The following is an 18431-nucleotide window of genomic DNA, read 5'->3' on the forward strand; positions in this document are numbered from 1 at the left end:
TTTCAGCAATTTAGATTGATCTAAGAGGTCCCCAAAACATGTCTTTAACGTGTATTGCTCAAAAAACACTTTGAAATCAGATTTTGGTCTGCCTGAAAACCCCTCTATTTCACTCCTTCTCAAAACAGTCGGTTTTCTGTCTGACCCTTTAAATGTGAATGAGCTCTCTGGCCACGCCCCCTCTCTGGAAGGGGACGGGGCCTCGGCTCTCCAGCATGGTCAATGTTTACATGGTTGCCGCATCGATATGGCTGCTAACAGAGCTACTTTGGTCCGGCCATACGAATTTGATCCAGAATCCGATCCTGAAGGAGAGGTGCCTGAAGAAGCTCAAAATGTACGACTGCGGCAACACGTTTCTGAATGGTTAGTCACGGATTTTGTTTATTCTGACTTCTTTTCTGTCTGTCGATGTGTGTCTGACACAGTCACTTACGTGCAACGCGAAGCTAATGCTAACGGTTACTGCTATCTTCGCTCTCCCATCATTACTTGAAGTTATTTTGGTAAATTGATACCTTAAATTGTGGAAAATACTTATCTCGCATGCCTGTGTTTAATGTCAACACTATACATATACAGTCATGGCCAAAAGTTTTGAGAATGACACAAATATTACATTTTCACAAAGTCTGCTGCTTCAGGGTTTTTAGGTGTTTTTGTCAGATGTTTCTATGGTATAATGAAATACAATTAGAAGCATTTCATAAGTATCAAAAGCTTTTATTGAGAATTACACAGAATTCATGCAATAAGTCAATATTTGCAGTGTTGACCCTTCTTTTTCAAGACCTCTGCAATTCTCCCTGCTATGCTGTCAATCAACTTCTGGACCAAATCCTGACTGATGGCAGTCCATTCTTGCATAATCAATGCTTGGAGTTTGTCAGAATTTGTGGGTTTTTGATTGTCCACCCGCCTCTTGAGGATTGACCACAAGTTCTCAATGGGAGAACAAGATCTGGGGAGTTTCCTGGCCTAGGGCCCAAAATCTTAATGTTTTGTTCCCCGAGCCATTTTGTTATGACTTTTGCTTTATGGCAAGGTGCTCCATCATGCTGGAAAAGGCATTCTTCATCACCAAACTGCCCTTGGATGGTTGGGAGAAGTTGCTCTGGGAGGACGTTCTGGTACCATTCTTTATTCATGGCTGTGTTTTTAGGCAAGATTGTGAGAGAGCCCACTCCCTTGACCGAAAAGCAACCCCACACATGAGTGGTCTCAGGATGCTTCACTGTTGGCAAGAGACAGGACTGATGGTAGCGCTCACCTCGTCTTCTCCGAACAAGCCTTCCTCCAGATGCCCCAAACAATGGGAAAGGGGATTCATCAGAGAAAATGACTTTACCCCAGTCCTCAGCAGTCCAGTCCCTGTACCTTCTGCAGAATATCAGTCTGTCCCTGATGTTTTTACTGGAGAGAAGGACTTCTTTGCTGCCCTCCTTGACACCAGGCCTTCCTCCAAAAGTCTTCGCCTCACTGTGCGTGCAGATGCACTCACACCTGCCTGCTGCCATTCCTGAGCAAGCTCTGCACTGGTGGTGCCCCGATCCCACAGCTGTAACACCTTCAGGAGACGGTCCTGGCGCTTGCTGGACTTTCTTGGGCGCCCTGAAGCCTGTTTGGCAACAATTGAACCCCTCTCCTTGAAGTTCTTGATAATTGGATAGACGGTTGACTGAGGTGCAATCTTACTCGCTGCAATAAACTTCCCTGTTAGGCTCTTTTTGTGCAATGCAATGATGGCTGCACGTGTTTCCTTGCAGGTAACCATGGCTAACAGATGAGGAACAATGGTGTCATGCACCATCTTCCTTTTAAAGTGTCCAGTCACTCAATCATGACAGATTGATCGCCAGCCTTGTCCTCATCAACACCCACACCTGTGTTAATGTGTGTGACACCTGTGTGTCATTGAAATGATGTTAGCTGGTCCTTTTGTGGCAGGGCTGAAATGCAGTGGAAATGTGTTTTTGGTGATAAAGTTCATCTTCAAGGCAAAGAGGGACTTTGCAATTAATTGCAGTTGAGCTGATCACTCCTCATAACATTCTGGAGTATATGCAAATTGTCTTTATAAAAACTGAAACAGCAGACTTTGTGAAAATTAATAGTTGTGTCATTCTCAAAACTTTTGGCCATGACTGTATGTTGGTAAATGCTGACCATAACTTTTTGTATCTTTGTACATTTGAGTTTATCCCTACTGTAAGTCAGCCGAAACATGAACATTAATATTATCAAGCTATACTCGAATTTTAAAGGCTGAGGCTGTTTGCAGTGTTTACTAAAATACAGTTATCCTTCTACAAATTATATGCTACACGAGTCACACGTTTAAAATAACCTATGCTAGGCAACATTTTGCAAAACTTACCTCTTTCCAACCTCCACTTATTTACTCTGTCAGTTTGTGAATTCCATAAGCTTTATATTCTAGTGAGATGTTGACATTTTTCTCTATTTTTTTCGGTAGGTGCTCCTGTGGAAACTGTGCAGCCATGCCCACAGAACCTGAAAATAGATGCTGCTTGGAGACACCACAGGTGCCAGAGCCGAATTACTAAATAATGTGTCTTTATTATATTTTACATTTTCAAGACACCATGACATTTAACATTTGTAATTCCCTGTAGGTTATTAAACGTGTACGAGAGGTTGAGGAACCAATATCATGCATGATACAGCATCCTGGGTTGGAGCCTGTCTGCCTCAACCTTTACTCTCTGCAGAATGCCTGCAACATTTACAAAGCTGACTATGGACCTATGCAGCTTAGAGGAATAAACCAGTAAGTTTTGTGTCTTTGTAAATTCTCATTATTTCCTCTTAAAGATGTTTTGAAGTCTTTCTATACTTTAGTTTAGAAACTTGTACAATGGAAATAAACCCACAAATAAGCAGTAGTGAGCTTATTTGACATGAATGAACATGATTCCATTCAGTACAAACTCAGGATTTATTCAAATGAAATAATGTACAATCTGTGCAAATATAATAGCAATTTTGCAAATATCAGAAATGCTGCTGTTCATAAAAAATACACTGTAAAAACTATCCACAGATGTGGGTTAAAAAAAAAAAAAAGGGTCAGACACACATACAATTTTTCACACAGTAATACTGTTCAATTTCTGCAGCCGCTACAGGTATCCGGCCTACAGGAGCTTTGTAAGCTGGTGCTGGGGCTTCCTTGGGCGCAAAATCCGAATGGTCATTCCATCCTGTGTGGTGCTACGGATCCGCACAGAGTTTCCTGATGCCCAGAATCAGTATGTGGGTTTTAGACCTCCCCTCGATTAAACCGCGACACATGGCTGGCTATGACTTCCTCCCTGTCAGGCCGCTCGTATTGTGCCGAGAGGTCTTCAGGGATGGGGATGGCAAGCACAGCCTCAGTGTATGATGACGGGTCCACAAATACTTTTTCCAGCACGAGGTCCAAGATGTCATCAACATACCCTGTTTGTTAAAAGAAAAAGACAGATTTTGTTTACATTTTTAGATTGTATTGTTATTTACTGTGACTGAAAGTCTGTTGCCAAATACCTGCCAATTTACACTTTTTAATTTATTATTTTATCTGGTTGATTTTTTTAAAATTGCAATTTTGTGTTGAATATAACAATTTTGTATTTTATTATGGTTAACAAAGCAACTACGTTTACTTACCTCCTGCCATTTAATACTTATTTATTATTTGTATAAGAGTTGATATTTTACTACTGTATATTTTGTATTTAAAAATACTCCACAATATTAAAGAACTTGCCTTTTTTTTGAAAAATAAAGTAATGTAATACCTACGGTATGTTGGCTCAACTTTTACTGGTTTTGCTCTGCATTCCCCCTTCAAGGCCTTTGGAAAGTTAACCTTGAAGAGAGGTTCACCTTCTGTGGTTTGGGCTTGTGGTCTGCCAGCATTCTCATTATAGTACATGGCAGCCAGGTAGAGTCTAGATGTACAGTAAAGATAAATCAAAGATGTTATTTATGACCGAAACCTTAGGCTACCCACAATATTTGAACTTTAAACTTACTACCTTTTAATTTACCTGCACAGCATTCCAAGATAGGGAAAGACGACACCTTTAGGGGCGAAACGAATGATGACGCTGTGGAAAGCCTCAACAGATGAAGTCTGGTGATGAGGGCTCAGTTTCTCGACATCCTTCAAAGTCCTCTTGTTTGTCAGCACCTTCTCCAGCCGGTATAAGGCAGGATTTTCTAAAGAAAAATAAGTATACTTTATCACACTGTCATATGTAATGAGTAATCCTGTATTACACACAACAGTACGTTTAATCGCTGGGTGTAATTGACTTCAGAGATTATGTCCTATCACTAATTATAAAAGGAAATGTGATTAAGGTTTTAGTAAGTGCAACATACCTTCTGAAATCCATTTACCCATGTCCGTTGTCTGGCGCAGTGGGTGCTGGCACTGGGGGTACAGAGGATTTTCATGTGTGTGGATGTTTTGGACATGGTTCATGGTTGAGGTCCACTTTGCCTCTCTCTGGTCCAGTGGTTGATGAAGCTGCGGTCCAGTATATGTGGTTTTTTATTCCTCTGATCCACTTCTGGAGTTTTTCACAGCCCTTCATCTTCGTTATCTGGTCAGCTTTTTAGAAATTCCTACAGTGCAAAAATAAATTTTTCATAAGTAAATGCATCAAGTCAAGTGATGTATCAATATATATATGAATCAGAATCAGAATCAGCTTTATTGGCCAAGTATGCTTGAACACACAAGGAATTTGACTTTGGTAAACTGTGCTCTCTTTGTACAAGGCATAAGAATAGGAATAAGAATAAGAACTACAATAAAAAATAAAATAAAAATATAAAATAAAAATAAAATAATAACATCAGCTATAAATACAAAAGAACAAGAAATAGGCATGACTAATATGTACAGGCTAAAATAATATGATAAAGTGCAGTGGTGAGTTGCAGAGGTAGTTTTACATTATAAAATAGAAGTTAAATAGTACAAAAAATAGAAATATGGAATTCTGCTTGGAGAATTGTTGCATTGTGTATCTACATGTATATTTACAGAGAGTATTGGTCCAACAGGTATGACACTGTTATGGTTTAGTGTTCATCAGAGTGACAGCCTGGGGGAAGAAACTGTTCTTATGGCGGGTTGTTTTGGGGCACAGTGATCTGTAGCGCCTGCCGGAGGGGAGGAGTTTGAAGAATTTGTGTCCAGGGTGTGAGGGGTCAGCGAAGATGCTACCTGCCCGTTTCCTGGCCCGGGACCGGTACAAGTCCTGGATGGGGGGCAGGTCGACACCGATGATTTTTTCTGCAGACCTTATAGTCCGCTGCAGTCTGTGTTTGTCTAGTTTGGTTGCAGATCCAAACCAGACAGTGATGGAGGTGCACAGAACAGACTGGATGATGGAGGTATAGAACATGATCAGCAGCTCCTGGGGCAGGTTGAACTTCCTGAGCTGACGCAGGAAGTTCATCCTCTGCTGGGCCTTTTTTCTGATTGTGTCTATGTGGGAGGTCCACCTCAGGTCCCAGGAGATTGTGGATCCCAGGAACCTGAAAGAGTCCACAGTAGACACAGTTCTGTTCAGGATGGTGAGGGGGGGGACTTCTCCTGAAGTCCACTGTCATCTCTACCGTCTTGAGCGGGTTCAGCTCCAGATGGTTCTGACTACACCAGAGAGCCAGCTGTTCCACCTCCTGTCTGTAAGCAGACTTGTCTCCGTCCTGGATGAGACCGATGACGGTGGTTTCTTCTGCAAACTTCAGGAATTTCACCCTGAGGTACAGTCATTGGTGTAGAGGGAGAAGAGCAGTGGGGAGAGAACACATCCCTGTGGGGCGCCAGTGCTGATGGTCTGGGTGCTGGATTTGGTGCTCCCTAGTCTCACCTGCTGTCTCCTGTCAGTCAGGAAGTTGGTGATCCACTGACAGATGGAGGCCGGCACTGTGAGCTGGGTGAGTTTCTGGTGCAGGATGTCTGGTATGATGGTGTTGAACGCTGAGCTGAAGTCCACAAACAGGATCCTAGCGTAGGTCCTGGGGGAATCCAGGTGATGCAGGATGTAGTTCAGACCCATGTTGACTGCATCCTCCACCGACCTGTTTGACCGGTAGGCAAACTGCAGGGGGTCCAGCAGCGGGGCTGTGATGTCCTTCAGGTGGCTCAACACCAGTCTCTGGAAGGACTTCATGACCACAGACGTCAGTGCAAAGTGCTATAATACTAGTGATGGCGAGATGAAGCTTCTTGAAGCATTGAGGCTTTCCATCCAATTGGTTCACTCATGGGCCGAAGCTTCATGGTGCTCCATTTGCTCTACTGCGCCATCAAGTGGACAAAAAATGTAAAATAAGCGCAGTGATTATAATGACACCATCCCTTTGTTGTGTGAAGCTTTGAATTGAATAAGTGAATGATGTTTGTGATGCCAACACATAGATAATGAACTTCTTAATATGATGTCTGTCGGTCAAAAGGGAAAGTGGAAACAAATTGGGGAGAAAGTTGTGACTGTGCGCTGCCTTTTATATTTCGAATCACCCACCAAACCCGCAAACCGGTTCCTGAATCAGTCACGTGGTACAGGCGGCTCGCGAGGCTTCGAATGTCATAATTTTCGGCCCCTCCCCTCAATGGAGCAAGCCTCGATACGCGCTTCGCGGAAACGCCCCCTCAAATACTCGACACAAGCTTTGAAGCTTCGGCACATCTCTAACATCACTATATAATACAGGATACTGCTTTGTCGCTAATAGACTTGTAGTAGCTGACACTGCCTGAATGGGTGGACCATAACTACAATGTACTTAAAAAAAAATATTATCACTGATACAGTCACATGATTATAACTTCTTGTATTCGATAATAAGGAAATCTACCTTTCTCCATGTGCCATACATCATAGTACTGGGTGATGCTGCTCTCCTGGAGGAACTTCTGGATTTGAGGATGGCGGTCAGTGACAATGCAGTGAAGAGTCACACCACGTGCATTCAATAATGCAAGGCTCCTCTTCAGGCCCTCTTTTTCCATGTGGTAGCTCCCACCAACCTCATTGCTCTGCCGACACCACCAGAAATAAACACGTAGTATTAGGAAATGCAGAATGAACAGTGAATTAAAAATAAAAATAAATATAATTTTTCTAATCATATATTTTCCTAGTCACCTGAACCAACTGGATATCCAAGACTTTGTTGGTATTGAGGTCCGTCATGGTATAGCTACCAAACTTAGCAGAGTGCCCTGTTAAAACAGTGTTAAAATCTTGACTTTAGTCATCATTTACTATGTCATTACTTGAAGTGGTGTGGCATTTATTCTGGTACTCCTACATTTATTCAAATTGAAATACCTCGAGAGTCAGCCCTCATGTCACCACCAAGTACTACTCTGGTCTCCTCACTGAGGCGTTGCAGGGTCACATCTTGCAGTGCTTTCCAATGGTGGATGACTGCTGGCTCGATGAAGGTTCTGGCATGGCGACGGAATGTGTTATAACGGAACAGCTGCGGCTGCATTGCCTTGAACACCTGTTGTAAAATAGGTGGACACAACATTTGTTGTAGTAATTTCTTGTGTTATATTATTTGAATTAAAAACAGACAGCAAAATGACATGCCATATTTAGAGACTCACAGGGAAAGTAGTTGTGTGTAATTTACCCTTTCTATTTTAAAGAAAGATGCTCCACTGAGGTATACAGCTGCGGAAAGGTGAAGGTTTCCAGCTGGAGTGCTTCCAACAATAGGTTGGCTATTCCAGCGTCTGAGGTAATCACAATGGGGACACCGCTGTTCCATAGACAGGAATGTCCCCGACCTTTGAGTCCGCACATCATACACCCGCGTGCACACAGGACACACCTCGAACAACTCCATTAAGGAGGTTTCGTACACTATGTATTTTTTTGTTTTGTGGGTGGGAGTAGATGTTTCATCTCTGTGTAAAAAAATCAATAAATGAAAATGTTATGAGCATAAATAGCTTGAGCTTTATTCAGCAGTGCACATGGCTCACTCTCACAAATTGTTATTTTATTCTCACACATGCATATAGAGATAAATATTAGAGTAACTTACGACCTCAGTGTTGACTCTGCCAAGGCTGCGACTGAGTCTGCAGGGTCATAGGCAGCATCTAGCCCTAGTGAGGTTGCCAAAGACGAACTGCCCTCTAACGGATCCTCCTCCCCCTCCTCCACGAGGTCCAAACAAGCTCTCTTTGATGGTCTCTTTACTGGTGTTGATGAGAAACACAGAGGATCTGCAGAGGTAGCAATGGATGCTCCAACACCAAACTCCCTACAGGACACAGCAGCATGAACACCTGCAAAAAATTACATTTTTGGAAAAGAAGCTCTATAAATGTGACAGATTAACACAGAGCAATATTACAGTAGAAGCAAATTAAGAAATGTCAAGGGCTAAATGACTATTAACTGTATCACAAGTGTATAATAGGAGGCTACAAACCTTTACTTCTGACATGAGGCTGAAGAGTCTGCAGGGACAGCTGTGTGCCTACACTATGTGTCTGCAGCTGGTCAGTCTGACATGCAACATCCCTTGTTGCATGAAACTCCACAGTTACATCTGATGTGCTGGCCTGTACAGAGGAAACACAGGTTACACCTACATGTTTTCAAATGTGTAATTCTGTAAAAAGCTAGAAATAGTGAAACAACAATCACAACTAATGCCTTCACTTCTAAACAGACAAAGAGTTAAAAAGAACAATGCACCTATGTTGTTGTTTTTTTAAATTCGATATCGCAAAAGCTGATCAATGCAGGACATTTCACATATTTGTAATGATAAAAAAGTCTGCTTCTCTCCCTTCCACATATTGCTTATCATTGTACTTTACAGACATTCACTGTAGGCGCAAACATGCGTATTGATATAAACACTAGCTCAAACAGCCATTATAAATGATGACTCGTTCTCTGTCTTTATACTTTGTAGGCACCCGTACACGACGTCACAAAGCAGAGGAATGCATATAAGCTCATACAACAGTAACAGATACAACAGTGGCGATCTGAGACCGGTTGTCTGTAACAACAGTTGAGCACGGTCTACATTACAGGAGCATGCAAAGCTACAAGGAAAGCACGTAAAAAATAGTCACAGACTTCGAAAGTAAACGCATGGATATGGTTACACTCAAATTAGGCTTATGTTTTCATAGTTTCGCTTGTATAAAACCTTATATAAATGACTCCAGCATGTCCTCTATGATACTACCCACATTAGCTGCAATGCTAACACTAGTCCGACAGGCTAACAGGCTACCATGCTACACACACAGTAAACCAGCATAAAATGATTAAACTTACAGCTCCGGAGTTTGAATGTGGGTCACGGACAGTCGGAATTGATCCATGTTTCATCTGCAGTTTTTCTGCAAAGCCTGCATTGTACTGTCCCTTGTTAGAAAAGCAGTCTGAGGTGAAGTGGTTAGCTCACACATACAGCATTTTAGCTGTTGTTGTGGGCACTGTTCCGTCAAAAATAAAATCCATCCACCGGGTCTTCACATCTTCAGACGTCTTTTTAAGCAGCCAACAACTGAGCAACTTAGATTAGCACGTTTGTTCGACATCTTTGTAAAACAAACTTGTCTGCAGCATGGACTGTAGAAGTCTGCAGAGAAAGTAAACTTGGAGGCGGAGTTGAGGGCTGAACAAGCTCCGAGTTCTGACTTGCGTCACGGACCGGATATTGTTGTGACGTAACAAGTCCATGGAAATCTGAAACGGCTCGTTTCAGCACACATTTACAGAAAGGTGTAGAAATCAGAATAGAGGCAGAACATAGGCTGTGTCCGAAATCACTCACTCATTCCCTACTCCCTACTCACTATATAGTGAATTAGATGTAGTTGACTATAGAGTGCACTCACTCAGCAAAATTAAAACAACATTTCGGACACTACTCGCTCACTGACCGGCCGCTGACAGTGACGTAATCACTGTCGTACAACTATGACGTCGCTCATGTACGGCTGGGGATTTACAGTTAGAAGTTTGATATTAGCAAATATAATTTCTCAAACACTGTAAAACGGCATGGATTTCAGTGATAACTAATATTAAACTTATTATACTCGACAGTATATTTTGTCACAATAATCAAATGTAATAAATAAATGTATTACACATTATTTTAATAAATAAATACCAACAATACTTTCCCGCCACAACCTATTTGTTTGTCGTGCCTGACTTTTACTGTCACTCCGTTTCAAACGTTTTTCCCAAACTTTCCTCACTTCACGGCCGAAAAATGCCTCCTGTGAATATTTCTGCCTTTCTTCTGACTCTTCTTCAACTCATCATGCTTCGAAGAAGAATCAGAGTAAGAAGAGAAAGACAGAGAAGACTGAGACGTGCCATCGTTGCTATACTAGCAAGACGTAGCCAAACTGTAAGTTAAAAGATGATATTAGTCCGTTTACATTAGATATATTAGATAATGTGGAATTACAGTATGTAATGTCATAATGTCAGACTACACCACCTGCTGGGGAAACTTAGACATGTCACAGTATTGTAACCACATAAATCTTCTGAGTAATTTTTACATACCTTTTGAACACATAAAATTTCAAAGCATCATATTATGAGAAAATATCTTTATTTTCAGTTCAGACATCAATCTCAGTACTGCCAAGTGAACCGCCATGTTCCAGTTCTGGCCATGTACTTCGATGGCCAAAGTGACCTCCGTCCTGACTTCCGCCTCTCCAGACCCACCATACTCCACCTGATTGAGATCCTGCGCTCACCATCAGACCACGGCTGGGGATTTGATCTGGAGATCCTCGTCTTTCTCTTTTGGTTGGCAAGTGCCACATCTTATCGGGTGGTTTCACGAGCCTTTGGCATTCCCCGCTCAACAATACATGACATTGTTCACAAAGTTTCAAAGACAGTCATCGGCCTAAAGAACAGGGTCATCTGCTTGCCACCCCAGGATGACCTGGCGAGGATTGGAGCAGGCTTTGAAAACCTGGCAGGATCTGCAGCTTTTAATCATGTTGTTGGCAGCATTGATGGCTGCCACATTAGAATTAAACCGCCAAGTCATGATGCTCAATGTTATTTTAATAGAAAGTTGTTTTATTCTGTTCAGATGCAGGCTGTGTGTGACCACCAGTGTCAATTTTTAGATGTTTTTATTGGGTACCCAGGGTCAGTGCATGATTCGAGGGTTTTAAAGAACAGCCCCCTCTTTGTTCAGAGCCTGTACCCACCTGAAGGATACTGTCTTTTGGGTGATGGGGGATACCCCTGTCTGTCACAGCCCATCACCCTGATAACCCCCTACAGGGAGCCTGTGAGAGGGGCAGTGGAAGCCCGGTTTAACCGGCACCATTCAAAGGCCCGTTCAATTATCGAGCGGGCCTTTGGCATCATGAAGGCCAGATGGCGTTCAGTGTTTTTCAAGGCCCTTGAGGTGAGCCCTGTGTTCTCTGTGGAGGTGGTAGCGTGTTGTGCCATCCTCCACAATTTCTGCCTGAGGGATGGAGACACAATGGAGCCAGTGGAAGAGGCACTGAGGCCGGATGATGTGGACGGCCAGCTTCAGCCTGACTCGCAGTGTGGGGAGCAGCTGCGGGTACGCATGGCTGCTGCCCTTTCAGCCCCGGTGGAAAATCTGCCAGCTCTCGACGATCATGACTATATTTAGGACCAAAATAAGCAAAATTGTTAAGACGTCAATTAATGTAAATAGTTAATTATTCATAAGTGTTAATAGTTGTAAATATGTAGTTAGATTTAAGATAAAGCAAAATTGTTAAGACTTCAATTCATGTAAATAGTTAATTATTCATAAGTGTTAATAGTTGTAAATATGTAGTTATTAGTAGTTATCAGTTGTTTATATTTGTTCTTTCTGCTTTGTTTAAAATCTACATACTGTATCAGTTCTTTCAAAATCAGTTCTTTCAAGTTTGTGTTCATGTTAAAGACTGATTTATAAAACATTAATTTTAAAGTGCAGCTTTTTCATCCATTCATTTTATTACATTTTTTCAACAATCTTTTCTAACAAACTCAATAATCTCTCCTCCCTGGCCTCATCTCTGCTTGCTCTCTCTTCTGCCCTTTCTTCAGCCCTCTCCAAAAATGACAGAACTTTGTCCCCAGCACTCCTCTGCCTCTTTGGTGCTGGCCCTGCCTCCTCTGTCCCTCTCTCTGGCTCTCTCTCAGAGTCAGATGGCACTGAATCAGGGGATTCTGGCTGGGACACGAGAGAGTTGTCTCCCCAGGCTGAGGCAATGAGGCATGGAGGCCTTATGGATGGCCTCCCACCTATTGCCTCATCCATGAGGGAGAACCACTTCCATGTCCCAGCAGTTGCCTCCCCTGATTCAGTGCCACTCCCTGTGGGTGGTTGTTTGAGCTCCTGCACACACATACATATCAACTAGTAGCTATGCACAATTATACATGTTAAAGTTAATTTCAGATGCTGAATACTACAAAGGAAGATACTAAAGGAGAATATGAAGTCCCATTTTTTATGTAAACTTTAATTATCTAGGGCTTCATTTAAATACAACAAGTACAAACCTTGTACGTTTTCTTCAAATTCTCCCACTTCTTTGCCGCTCTTGCAGGACCGACTCGGTCCGCCAGCCTCATTTCTTTCAGCACAATTCTTCAAAATGAAAAAAACAAACATACAAATATATTAAACAATAGCCTACAAAGTGTATCAAAATCATTAATAACTATAGCCTACTAGAAAGGTATAAGTCAAGAACATTACACCTCCAATATAATTACACATCCCAATAAGAAACCTAATAATCATATTTAAATGTCTCACTCCCATCCTGCAGCAGCAGCAAACCGCCTCCCGCTGAAGAGGTGGTCCTTCTCCCCCCTCAGCCTGATAAGCTGGGCCACATCATCGTCAGTCCCTGAACACAATAATATAAATTGAAAATACATTTTGCTCCGGTATTATCGTGAAACAACAGTGCAATGTACTGATAACGCTAGTTAGCAATGCTACCAATGGTGGCTAACAGATAGCTTAAGGCTAATGTTGGCTAGCTGGGTTTTTACCGTAGAGGCGTAATTATAGTACCTGTGATATACAAGTTATAACGTGTCTAATAATCCTGAGAAGCAGACATCCAAAGTGAAACACTCGTCCAACATTTTAAAAGTACTTACATTTGTAAGTCAGCTCCCGCCGTCCGCCTTCGCGTTCCTGTCTGTCAGCCATTTCTTCTGTTTGAACCGCAATGCATGATGGGATATATTGCTCGTATAGTGAACATCGCTCATACACTACTTTTCAAAATGCATTGTGGGATACATTGAGTGGACTATATAGTGTATAACCATGCTCACTCAGTATTCGGACAGCACTACAAAATGGCGTATCCACTATATAGTGCACTATATGGGGGATAGGGAGTGATTTCGGACACAGCCATAGACTGTAAAAAATATGGACGTAGTATCCGTGACGTCACCCATCTGTTCCTGAGAGCTGTTTTGAAGCAAATCGACGGCAGCAGCCATATTGGTAATGCGGAACTCAACTAGGCAGAGTGTGACGTAGTGTGAGTCTCTTAGCCAATGGCTGTGTGTTCCCGACCGGGAGTCACGTCAGTCATGTCCTTATTTGGGCAAAACTCATAATCTTAATATCTTCTTAACCGTCATGTTAGAAAAAAATTAACCCCCCATACAGTGTGTGCCATTAGAGAGATTAGCGTTGTAGGGCCAAGCCGTTTTTTGAACCAGGCTGTAAACATGTTTATTAATGCTGCAAAGATCGTCTTTTTCCCATTCATATCTATGTGGTTTCCGGTGTTTCTGCAGCCAGCCTCAAGCGGATTTTCGATGTATTGCAGTTTATATCACTTCCGCATTGGCTTCATCGTTTGAGACCGGAGTTTGCCGCTTGAGGCAGAATGGATTTTTTTCATTTTCGGGGGGTTTGTAGACATGCCAGGGAAACACATTTCAGGTACAGAACCATTAAAAAGTCGATTTTGCATGATATGTCACCTTTAACACCTATGACTCTCTGATATGTATTGAGAAGTTTTTAATTGTATTGCATACTATTGTCTAAATGATGTGTTTCTTCATTGAAAGGCTGATCGAGGAACTGCAGCGTCGGCACATGGTGGTGATTGGTGTCCCTCCAACCCTGTCTAATGCCAACATCACGACCAGCACACCGTCAGCGCAACCAGAGACTGGAGAGAGCGAGCAGTCCGACAGTGCCTCTGTCAGCAGTGGCGAGACCTTTCAATGGTGAGAGTCCCAGTTTGACCCCTTTAATGAAGATGTTTGTTTTTGATTGTGAGTCAAATGGATCTCAAATATACACTATTATAACATGACACGTTTCCCACATTGCACTAACCCAGATGTGCAGTGGAAGAACCAGGCCAGGAAACTCATGGCAGAGAAGGGTCTCCATCAGAAGCACTCTCTGGACTATCCATTGCTGAAGGACTTTGGAACATACCTGAAGAGAGACCTGAGCAACGAGAATTTTAAACCTAAATATAACATGCTGTTTTATTCCAAACTATATATCACAGCAAAAAACATGATTTAGCCAAATACTCGTGATCAGAAGGTAACCTTACATACTTTCTTTCCTTTAAGGTCGAAAACGTTGCACGTTTCCTCTTCTACATGGACCCACGTCAACCATCCCTGGAGTTTGTCCGTGGCCGGGAAAAGATCCAGCAGTACCTCCGTGAGCTCTCTGATGCCAAACTCACCAAGCAGACCCAGCAGAATTACATCAAGAGCTTGAAAAGGTTGGTACCATTTGGTGTTTTTTTTCTTCATATAATGTCAACACTTTTGTGGAAGATAAATAATTGTAAATACTTGTACTCCCTTTGACAGATTCCTGGTGTACCACACCGTCAACACCAACCTGAGGCACGAGGATGAGACACTCTATGGCAGGGGCGTCAAACTCATTTCAGTTCAGGGGCCACATACAGCCCAAGTTGATCTAAAGTGGGCCGGACCAGTAAAATCACAACATAATGACCTATAAGTAACAACAACTCTTAATGTTTCCCTTTGTTTTAGTGCAAAAAAGTAGAAGTAAATTCTGAAAATGTTCACATTTAATGAACTATCTTTCTACAAAAACAGCTGTTGTATTTATTGCCATGATAAGTCTCATAGTGAGGCCAAATATTTTACTCTTAAAGCCCTGAAACCTGCTGCGAACACACCAAACACACAGGTTACCCATTCACCTGACACAGAGTGTAATGTTTACTGCAAAAGAACAGAGAGATTATAATAATGAAGAAGGTAAAGATGACTATTATGGACCCCCCGCAGCACAATGATTTTATGCAAACCCCGGAGGACAAATTTGAAATAGTAATTAGTGTTATTAAAAAATGGCAGTTAATGTCTTCTCTGTAGTTTTTTCACTTTGCAAAGTCATTCCGTGGGCCGGATTGGAACCTCTGGCGGGCCGGTTTTGGCCCGTGGGCCGCATGTTTGAGACCCCTGCTCTATGGGGACTGCAAGCACTTCATAGACTTCATTTGGTCTCTGCAGAAATGCCTCTCCATGCAAGTGAGCAAAGAAATCACCAAAAGGAGGTAAGTTTCATTGTTTGCATCCAGTTCACTACATATATGTGAGCACTGTGTCAAATCCTGTTATGATTTGTTAATACATCTGATCTTTATTCTCACAGGCATGACATGTTGACTGACAACCAACAGCTGACACCACACGACTGCTTGGCTGTGCTGAGAGCTGGCAAAAAGGACTTCTTGGAAGTCATCACCAAGTTGACTGAGGACAAGGGTACAACCCTGGAATTACCTGATTTCAGCCTTGTGGTGTACTATCTCCAGGCAGTGGTCATCCTGAAACACCTCCAACGACCAGTCGTGGTTGAGCACATGACTGTTAGTATTATTGTGCTCTTTTTGTGTTCGTTGTTAACAAGTGTCACCTTATACCATTACCCATACTAATCAATGTGACATCCTTGTTGTGTGCAGGTCCAGGAGTGGATTGTGAGAAAGACCGACAAGAAGGGCAACGCCATGGTTGGAGTGAATGAGCCCAAGACCGAAGCACGACAAGTGGCCACGTTTGCCCTGTCACAGGAGGAGGAGTTTGTAAGTTCATCACATTTCCTATGAGAATCTGTCAGAGCCTGTCCAAAAGCAGAAGTTAATCTTTATTCCTATTGTTCCTCTGCCAACAGTGGTTTGACATGTACTACACACGGGTGCAGCCAAGACTCCTGAACTCCAAGAAGCGCAAGAGGTACGAGACCGAAGAAGAAGAGTGTTTCTTCATCTCCACCAAGGGGAGGCCAATCTACAGTGCCTCCAATGACCTGAACCGGCTGCACATAAAGTAAGCTAACCATCATGATTAATTTCCCCTCCAACCTGTACTTGTATTTATAGCTGTCTCAGAGATGTGTTAATAAATGTCATATTAATATACTGTTTCCACTTGCATTTCAGATACAACCTTCAGCCAGTGACCAGCCAGTTGGCACGCAGAATCTTTGAGGCGGCCACCAAGACTTTGACGGAGACAGAAAAGTCTCTGATGGCCGACTACCTCACGCATTCCACTGCAACAGAGGAAAAACGTTACCGCATGAAGCAGACGGGTGCTATTGTGAGGGCCAGTCAGCTGCTGGCTACCCTTGCTGGTGATTCAGGGTAAGCATGTTTTATATTTGTCAACACCACTAATACAATCAACAGTTTGTAAATGTAATCACACCCACAATAGTTTATATGTAGGCACACTGAACACTTATACTCTTCTTCCCATGATAATCTTTTATTTTTATGTAGTGCTGAGTCTCCAGAAGAGGGTTCCAGTAGGGGTGTCCATGCATCTGCCCGAGATGCTGCCAGCACGTCTGTCCGTGGGACAAACGTGAAGATGGACTTCCAATCAGCCTATGACAAACTGTTGGCCACTCACCCGGTGAGTCTGGAAGGGGGCGTGCCTAACAGGACTGCGCGCAAGGAGGTATCGGTAACCTTTCAGTGGCAGATGTACGAGCGTTGGCTGAAGGCACAGATGAGACTGCGCATGCAGCATGTTCTTGGTGAGAATTTCTTTTTCAATATTCTTTTACATGTTTTTTCTCTATGTACATGATTCGCAGTTGTCAATCATATTCTTCTTGACTAACACCAACTTATCTTCTCCTCAGTGTACTTCTGCCGACGTCGTCCAACTGAGAATAGAGTCAGGGCCTGGATAGCAAAGCAGGGTTGGAAGAGCAACCTCCCCATTGCTGCCAACATCATCAGGGAGTGGAAGCCCTCAGGATATGAAGACATGGTCATGGACTCTAAACAGATCCAGAAACTGACCAGTTCACAGAAGTGGAGAGGACTTCTGGTCAGTGACATTGAAGGGAAGGGCAAGGGAGTCATTGTGACTCGAATTTTTCAGACTGGTGAGGTGGTCTGTGATTACCATGGGCGGGTCATCACAGCCAAAGAGGGCGAGGACATTGACATGAACACCAGTGAGGAGGGGACTGGATACATGTTCTTTTACCGGAACACAAAAGGGCAGCCCATGTGCATCGATGCGCATTCAGCTCTTTGTGAGTGCCACCCTGAACGAGAGACTGTTGGAAGGTTCATCAACCATTCAAAAGCAGCAGCCAACCTAAGGCCAAGGTTGTACACTGTGGTAACAGATGGGGAGGAAAAAGATGTTATTCTTTTCCTTGCAACCAGGGACATTGAGGTCAATGAAGAGCTCCTGTTTGACTATGGAGCGGACAGGAAGTCTTTTCGTAGTGAAGGCCTAAACTCTCCTAAATTCGTCAGGCCTTGGCTCTCCTAGATTTTGCCAGAAGCCCACCTTTGATACATGATCTCCTTTCCAACACCTCTTGTTTGTGTCCCAGAACTCTGTACATATGTGTGCATTATGTGAAAACTTACAGACTTCTATATAGTTATTGTAAAAACTCTGTGCAGCAAACAATAAAGTTAGTGTGCTTTAACTTCAGCTGTCTCTATGTGTGTGGTCTTGTATGAAACACAGATATAATTGAAGTCAAGTTTTGAATGGCAGCTGTAACATGGGGCTGTCTGAAACCTACTCTCACACTCTGTGTCCCTATCTGGTCAGAGAGCTTTCAGAGCTGGGTCAGAAGTCAGATCAGGTCTCTATATTTAACATGGTACTTCAGGCTAGCATGATCTGATTAAGGGAGTCCAACCTCCTTTTCAGGCTTAGATTATCTTCTCTCCAACCATTATAGGCTTGCCACCCCAGAACCATCAAAGTTCGGAGATCAGAGATTTTATTCAAATGTCAATACCATGTATTTCCTGTGGGTGGCACTATGGCTTTAGTAGATAAATGAGCCCATAGGTGTGTTGAGAATTGGAC

General features: G+C 42.8%; 4 protein-coding genes across 8 annotated transcripts; 2 read left to right on the forward strand and 2 right to left on the reverse strand.

The window, feature by feature from the left end:
- The first annotated feature begins 246 nt into the window (after positions 1-246).
- Positions 247-3702, forward strand: LOC117822153 (P2X purinoceptor 7-like). The gene is made up of 4 exons (XM_034696827.1): positions 247-366; positions 2477-2546; positions 2637-2791; positions 3141-3702. The coding sequence occupies exons 1-4, from the start codon at positions 248-250 to the stop codon at positions 3301-3303; spliced, it is 507 nt and encodes a 168-aa protein (XP_034552718.1). The 5' UTR covers position 247; the 3' UTR covers positions 3304-3702.
- On the reverse strand, positions 2951-9683 carry LOC117821613. 4 transcript variants are annotated; one of them, XR_004633009.1, is made up of 11 exons: positions 9348-9683; positions 8482-8614; positions 8089-8335; positions 7672-7948; positions 7362-7539; positions 7176-7252; positions 6886-7066; positions 4393-4638; positions 4056-4227; positions 3808-3956; positions 2951-3462 (listed from the first exon to the last, which is right to left on the reverse strand). XR_004633009.1 is itself a non-coding variant. In XM_034696031.1 (8 exons), exons 1-8 carry the CDS (start codon positions 9399-9401, stop codon positions 6285-6287), a joined length of 1185 nt encoding a protein of 394 aa, XP_034551922.1. In that variant the 5' UTR covers positions 9402-9683; the 3' UTR covers positions 6117-6284. The 4 variants fall into 4 exon arrangements, 2 of the variants coding, with proteins under 2 accessions (XP_034551922.1, XP_034551914.1); XR_004633007.1 differs by having other exon boundaries at positions 3804-3956; XM_034696031.1 differs by lacking the exons at positions 2951-3462; positions 3808-3956; positions 4056-4227; positions 4393-4638 and adding an exon at positions 6117-6325 and having other exon boundaries at positions 8092-8335.
- A 1941-nt stretch (positions 9684-11624) lies between these two features.
- Positions 11625-13465, reverse strand: LOC117822059. 2 transcript variants are annotated; one of them, XM_034696691.1, is made up of 4 exons: positions 13203-13465; positions 12850-12943; positions 12591-12678; positions 11625-11693 (listed from the first exon to the last, which is right to left on the reverse strand). In XM_034696691.1, exons 1-4 carry the CDS (start codon positions 13252-13254, stop codon positions 11688-11690), a joined length of 240 nt encoding a protein of 79 aa, XP_034552582.1. In that variant the 5' UTR covers positions 13255-13465; the 3' UTR covers positions 11625-11687. The 2 variants fall into 2 exon arrangements, with proteins under 2 accessions (XP_034552582.1, XP_034552575.1); XM_034696684.1 differs by having other exon boundaries at positions 11632-12423.
- Positions 13466-14438: 973 nt separating this feature from the next.
- LOC117821512 lies at positions 14439-18044 on the forward strand. The gene is made up of 10 exons (XM_034695855.1): positions 14439-14555; positions 14661-14818; positions 14910-14961; positions 15540-15631; positions 15730-15946; positions 16043-16162; positions 16252-16406; positions 16520-16723; positions 16862-17121; positions 17230-18044. Exons 2-10 carry the CDS (start codon positions 14691-14693, stop codon positions 17874-17876), a joined length of 1875 nt encoding a protein of 624 aa, XP_034551746.1. The 5' UTR covers positions 14439-14555; positions 14661-14690; the 3' UTR covers positions 17877-18044.
- The last annotated feature ends 387 nt before the right edge of the window (positions 18045-18431 follow it).

The sequence above is a fragment of the Notolabrus celidotus genome, chromosome 1 (assembly GCF_009762535.1).
Source record: "Notolabrus celidotus isolate fNotCel1 chromosome 1, fNotCel1.pri, whole genome shotgun sequence".
In the NCBI taxonomy this organism is placed as follows: domain Eukaryota; kingdom Metazoa; phylum Chordata; class Actinopteri; order Labriformes; family Labridae; genus Notolabrus; species Notolabrus celidotus.